At 40.1% G+C, this 7,245-nt stretch overlaps 1 protein-coding gene across 1 annotated transcript; it reads right to left on the bottom strand.

Moving 5' to 3' along the window:
* Positions 1-405: 405 nt before the first annotated feature.
* LOC141764065 (uncharacterized) lies at positions 406-6,894 on the bottom strand. The gene is made up of 3 exons (XM_074628988.1): positions 6,167-6,894; positions 2,750-3,070; positions 406-2,169 (listed from the first exon to the last, which is right to left on the bottom strand). The coding sequence occupies exons 1-3, from the start codon at positions 6,732-6,734 to the stop codon at positions 1,643-1,645; spliced, it is 1,416 nt and encodes a 471-aa protein (XP_074485089.1). The 5' UTR covers positions 6,735-6,894; the 3' UTR covers positions 406-1,642.
* Between the last annotated feature and the right edge of the window lie 351 nt (positions 6,895-7,245).

The raw sequence follows: 7,245 nt of genomic DNA, 5'->3' as shown, positions 1-7,245 counted from the left end.
AGCTAAAACGGAGCGTTTCAGACAAACAGAGGGTGAAAAGGCGGTACAAGAAAAGTAAAGTGTTTTTTGAACATTAAAGCATATAAACGTGTTCTTTCATTTATTTTTATAACAATATTGTGATTACACAATATGATATATGATATTTGTCGCCCTCTACTAGCAATCTGAATGTCTCCAAGTCATCTTTCCTCCACTGCTGTCAAACCTGGCTGCTGTCTGAATCTGAACACTCAGTTGACACGGGACGACTGACTACTTGAGTTGGTATCAGTTGCTCGAGTAAATGTACTTTGTTACTTTCCAGCTCTGATTAAATTAAACATTAAAAATAGACTTCATAGACTTCCATACTATGTATTTTGGTACAGTACAACAAAGCTGACATACTTTGTCCACTTTCTGAGCAATTTCCACACTTTTAATAAATGAAATGACAAATAATTACAAAAACCAGATTGTCATGAATAAGAAACACCAAATGATTTTCTTTCACAATCATCATAAAACAAAAACGTACAACAACAAACATATACAGTAGTGGCTGATCACATAGCTACAGTATCTCTATTCTGTCTTGCTACTTTTCTACTGAGAGGACACTGATTTATAGAACATCATCACTGAAATACAACTCATCGTATTTGTGTCAGTAACAGAATAATTTATGATTTGGCCTCAATATGATGCACTTAACAATACCTGTGATCTCAAAGGGAAGACCTGATAGAAAAAGGTGAAACGGTACAGAAAAGAGAGTCCCTGTTATGAAATGGTCACTTATGATCTGACAGTTTATGGAACAGCCAGAGGTTCATTAGACCAATATACTGTATGTGGGCCATTAATATGTCAGAATCTGATATTAGCCAGTAAGTATGATCCTACTTTAACTTTTACATAAAATGATACATTTAAACTAGGGCTGTCAATGTTAACGCGCTAATAAAATGATAGTGTAAATTTGTTTTAACGTCACTAATTTCTTTGACGCAATTAACGCAATCAATCTTTCGGAGGTTGTAGTGCTCTCAGTTTTAAAGCTAGAGGGAAGATACTGGTATCACATGAAACTAGAAAACCTAAGGAATCCATCGGTACAAATTGGATATCGGTACAAGATATGTGAATGAAAATGGGTTCTATGGGTACCCACGAGTCTCCGCATTACAGACATGCCCACTTTATGATAATCACATGCAGTTTGGGGCAAGTCATAGTCAAGTCAGCACACTGACACACTGACAGCTGTTGTTGTCTGTTGGGCTGCAGTTTGCCATGTTATGATTTGAGCATATTTTGTATGCTAAATGCAGTACCTGTGAGGGTTTCTGGACAATAATTGTCATTGTTTTGTGTTGTTAATTGATTTCCAATAATAAATATATACATACATTTGCATAAAGCAAGCATATTTGCCCACTCCCATGTTGATAAGAGTGTTAAATACTTGACAAATCTCCCTTTAAGGTACATTTTGAACAGGTAGATTAATTAATTAATTTGGGATTAATCGCGATTAATGATGACAATAATGCGATTCATTCTAATTAAATATTTTAATTGATTGACAGCCCTAGTTTAAACATATTGGGCATTGCATATCAGCAGTTTCCACCTCATATAAAAAAACAATGTGTAGCTACTGTAGCTGCTTGCAGTGTGAACGCTGGTGGAATTTAAGCCCCCCACAGTTTGTGAAGGACTTCCCACACTGTCCGCAGATGTAAGGCTTCTCTCCCGTGTGGATGCGGAAGTGCCTGGTCAACGCCCCGGAGTGACGGAAACACTTGGAGCAGACGGCGCAGGTGTACGGCCTCTCTCCCGTGTGGATGCGAAAGTGAGTCTTGAGGTTCTCCATGCGGTTGAACTCTCGGTTGCACTCGGTGCAGCGGAAAGGGCTGCAGCCCGGCGGGTAAAGCTGCAGTCTGGTCCTCTTGCTACCATCTACGGGCTGCTGGCCGTACTGCTGGAGCCTCTGCTGGCACTGGCCGTAGTGGCGCCGCAGCAGGCTGGGCAGGTTGAAGGTCTGGTTGCAGGACTTGCAGGTGTAGAGGTTGGCGAAGGTGTGGCCGAGGTTGCGGCTGGTCCGCACGTGGGCTTCCTGAACCTGTGGGGGGGCCTCTGGGATGGGAGCTGGTTCCGCCAGCTGGAAGATGTTTGGGAACTCTGAGAAGAGGGATAGAAGAGCTGGGGACGTTAGTGGTCACGTGGGGGTTAAACTGTAGGAAATTTTGTTTTGTTTTTTCACCTTAATTCCATTTTCATTTAAAAAACATGATTTAGTTGGCAAGGTTGAATATTTTCATCACTTTTTTTCAGTTTCAGAGAATCATCATCAGCATGGCAGAAGAGCCACATTTTTTGCAGCCTTAAGTCAGCCATAATAATACACAGAAAATATGTTTACATGCAGAACTGAATGCTTGAAGATGAAAGTTTGACTGTCAAATATAATGCAAACTGGCTGATTACATTTTGTTTGTAGAACTGATCAATACTAGAAAAGCAATCAATAGAAAGGCCTTGGTCTGACTTCATTTGAATAGACATTTGATCAAATTCAACATTACAAAAATATAGATATAATTTATTTTTAAAGCCCTGAGGTCTAAATGCTGTTTCAGAGAGGGAACACAGAGCACTTAGGATGTAAAGATTAACATAACACACACCAATCTGAATAGTTAACCCCACTTAATATGTTGCTATTAAAAGGGACATTGTGTTTTCATGTCTTCTGTCTTACCCTGAGCCAGCCTGGTGGTGCAGGACAGAGCAGCGTCTGAGTCTTGGATCTGCATATCCAGCGCTTCTGGCTTCCACTCCTCCAGCATTTTGGACTGGACCGATGACATACAGTCCGGGCTGAAATCCTCCACTTTGATAGAGTCCAAATAGCAAGCTGAATCCTCTTCCTCCTGCTTTACTGTAACTGGCTTTAAAGTGGACTCGTCATCCGCGCTGGGAAGTGGTGGCGAGTTGCGGTCTTGAGCTGCCAGTTGTTGACATGGCTGGTTGATGCGTTCTACCCTCACCACACACATACGGGAGATCCCTTCGCTGACTTCTGTAAACAAAACGATCACATGGTACACGCAGTGAGCGAGGGAACAGTAGACATCTTTCTGTATTATTTACTGGAATATAATACAATATGTTTATTCCTTAAACTGTCTAGTAAAAGTATTCATTCTTATGAATTACAGATATTTGAGCACATTTTCAATGCCATCTAAGTGCATTGCTGAGTTTGGCCACTCTCTCTCTCTTGGTAACAGAAGAACTACAATCCCCCTAAAACAATATAAGATTGTGTACAGACGTGGATTAAGCTACTTTAAGGATTAACAACAGAATTTGACCGTACTGTAATAGAGCAATGGTAATCCCAATATGTTGATATGTGTTTTAACTTGAAAAAGAATTCAAGGTGTTTTCAAAATAAACTAAAACTGAAATTAAAATAAACTATTATAATAAGCAGTAAGTGTAGATGATGTAGATTTTGCATTTTTAGGGTTCTCAATCGATGTTTTGTACTATATTGTGTAGTGTATTTTGTTATAATTTTAAATTTTGATGTGTAACCTGCACAAGCATGAGCAAACAGATGTCTTAGCCGTCATATTACCTTCTACATATACAAATAAACTTCAGCAATCCTAGCTGTTAGCAACACATGCAGTCACAACTAAATTCAGCAAGTATTAATTTGGCACTGGAGTCTCTAAAAAATGTGTAAAAACAGTCAGCACCATATACAGTATAAACATGCATGCACACTTAAAAGGCGCTATTGATAACATTGATAACATTCAGCCAAAGGAGATGTTGTATTCTCCCTCCCCCGTTCCATTGCATTCACTTCACAACAAGTCGTTGCCAGGCTTTTACCATCAGTCTCAGCCATTTGTCTGTTTTTTTCCACACCGAGGCCCAATTCCAAAACAGCCCCTACACCCTCTCCCTACCCACGTCCGCCCTGTTTGCGTTTTCGCGTGGAGGGTCCGCCATATTAAGTGCCATCCCAAACCAATTAGCGGGGAGTGGAAGTGGGTTATAAAACCCTCCAACAGCGAGTCTGCATCGATGCCGACTTAACCAGCCGCCCTTACGGACGACGTGCAACGCCGTTTTGTGTTCGTCATGCAACATGCTCCAATGTATATCCTGTGCAACTACCGGTACAAACATTTACTCGTAAACATGCATAACTGCATAAACTAAGAGACATTTACTTTTATTCTACTTTATTGTCATACAGACGTTAATCAACTTAAAGTAAATAGATTGTATTTAGGATCAAATATACCCTTGTCCAGTCTAGAAAACGGTAGACATGTTCATTAGATTGTAAAGTGTTGTATATTTATATACAACGTATATTTATTATTATTTTTTTACCCCTATCAGCAGCTATAACCCCATAATTATTATATCTTCAACTGTGCACTACTGACTTAACAGGACAAAGATTTAGTGCAATAATTCAGCTGTGCAATAATCTGGTTTACTCTGGCATGAACACTGCATTTATTTATACAGTACATTTAAACAAATATTTATATTTATTTATAATATTCTTGCATTTTTAAACACAATTAAAGATAGATCCTATTTTTATATTGAGTTCTAGATTGGGAGCAAAATGTAACTCAATTTCCCCCCGGGGATCAATTAAGTATTTCTGATTCTGATATTTATTTATTTCCTTGCCAGAGGGAGGGAAGTTCGTACCGAAGCAGCCGCTGTATTGATACCCTCCACCTTAAAGAAGGTGCTTCATTGAGCTGCGAGTGTGTCTACAAATGGAGGTCACTCCACCAAGGAGAAGGGACCGGATTGGGTCTAATTGGGCCTAACTGATGACCCAGAGATACCACGTGATACCAACGTCATTTTACTATTTGCTCACAAGCCTTGTTAGAAGTGGGAACCAAACGTCAGATATCTTCCACAAAGATAAATAAAACATTCATTTTGGACCCGCCAACATTTTTTAAATAATTAATTCACAATCCGAATGTTTTTTTTCCAGGAAAAGCCATACTTTTATTCGGCACTTTTGTAAAGGCTCTGTGGATGTACGATTTTAAAAATTATATTCGTCTACATAAAAATTTAATCAATAACACCTTTAAATTCAATCACAACTGCCATTGGACATTAACTATGAGTGAATTTAAAAAAACAGTGCCACTTAATCAGTGTGGATGTATGCAGTTTACTCCTGTGTCGTTAACCCTTCACCTGTGATGTCAGATTTCTCTCGGTGATGTGCAGTCTAACTACCTGTTGACAACATCAGAGAATGAACTGGGGGTGGTGGTGGCACACTGTGAGGCTGGTAACTCTCAATGCTTTTCTTTACAGGGAAAGGGAAAGTCACACTTTGATTCTGCACCTTTCTAAAGGCTCTGTAGATGTATTATTTTTACAAAATATATATTTGTCTACATTCAAATGTTATAAATAAGACCTTTAACATTTGAGGCAAAGGTATCATATTATACTTCTACGGTATGTTGGTGGGAAAGTGATCAAACAGGAAATAAAAATTGCTCGGCCTACATACAGTGGCGGCAGGCCAATAAAGGGCACCGCCCTCCCTGAGTCACATACAATAAAAACATTACTACTACTACTACTAATAATAATAATAATAAAAATTATACAAATTGTCAATATTTGTGTGTTTTAAATATGGAATGCATACAGTTATATGTGTAATTTGGTTGTAATGTGTAATTTAATTGTAATGTGATTAGATTTTGTATTAATAATCTGAATCTGTAAAGTAACTAAAGTTGTCAGATAAATGCAGTGGAGTAAAAAGTCTAATATCTCCCTCTGAGATGTAGTGAAGTAGAAGTAGAAAGTAGCAGAACATGGAAATACTCAAGTAAAGTACAAGTACCTCAAAATTTTATTTAAGTACTTAGTTACATTCCACCACTGAGTACATGTTATACTGTTGTGTTTCTCTAAGCATTCTTTACTCTTCCTGTTGGAATCAAATATGTTTTGATTATTTAACTGCAAAGTAGTAATGTGTTTTTGATACCTTCACTTTTTTTTGCATTAAATCATACCGGAATGTTTGCTGAACTTGATTGGATGTGGCACAGCCCCACCAAGAAAAATTTCGCCACTGCCTACATACCTTCTTTAGTGAAGGCATCACAAGCAACAGCACACCCATCATCTCCATCACTCTCTGAAGCAGCATCACTGCCATGCTGAGTCTTCACATCACACATCTGCTCCACATGTTGACGTTGTTGGTCATCAGGAGGCTGCAGTGCACGGCTGTGACCTGCAGGAGGAGGAGAGTCACCTCTGACCCCCGTGACACTGATGTGCACTTTGCTTATTTGGGGCTTTGGGATTTTGGGATTGTATATACTAGGTTGATCTGCACGGTCGGTTGAATTCAGGAGTTTCTTTGCAGGAGGAGAAGGAGACCCACCGCCACCTCCTCTTTCCTCCAGCAGAGCTTCAGCTCTCTGCAGTCTTTGTTTGAGGGACTGGTTCTCTCGTCGCATCTCCTCACAGACGTCTGCTGTCGCCTGACCCACCAGCTTCGTCACCTCTCGAACTGCGATCTCCACTGCCACCTCAAAGGCTCCGTGTATCGCTGCAGACAGCTCCTCCTGCAGACACGGAGCAGCAGACTCGTCTCCTCCGGCTGATGCTGCTTTAGGACGCTTCTTAGCCAGCTGCGGCTTCATGGTGCGTTCAAAGGCACTTTTAGCTCTCTGTGCTGCGATATGGTATTAAATAAAAACTCTCTACGGATCACAGGATTTCACACAGCTATGGATGCCTTGTGGCAGGCTGTTTATAAGCAAAGAGAGAGAGGTTTCACTTCCGCATTCAGCTCCTGACACCTACTGGTATGGAGGATGAACTGCACCAAAACAATACAAACAAGTTCAATTATGAGAAGCTCAAGTTTATTATGTCAACAAAATGTAAAAAAGGCACTTTTAACAGCAGCTGTTTAACAGGTGTAAAAGATGCGTTCAGGGCCTGGTCCATCATCAGCCACGGGATTTATATTCATCCAGGTGAGAAAGTATCCACCCTGAAGGTCCGAGGATGGTCACAGCCATCACAGTCAGCACGAACATGGACTGCTGCAGGACAGAGAGACATGTGTTACCTCCACACTGATTCACAAATAATAAAAACACTTTAAGGGCTTTAAAGACAACATATTGTCCAGCTCCTGACCTCATG

The sequence above is a fragment of the Sebastes fasciatus genome, chromosome 3, assembly GCF_043250625.1.
Source record: "Sebastes fasciatus isolate fSebFas1 chromosome 3, fSebFas1.pri, whole genome shotgun sequence".
Lineage (NCBI taxonomy): Eukaryota > Metazoa > Chordata > Actinopteri > Perciformes > Sebastidae > Sebastes > Sebastes fasciatus.
The sequence above is the reverse complement of the archived record's forward strand: the minus strand, read 5'-3'. Positions and strand labels throughout refer to the sequence as shown.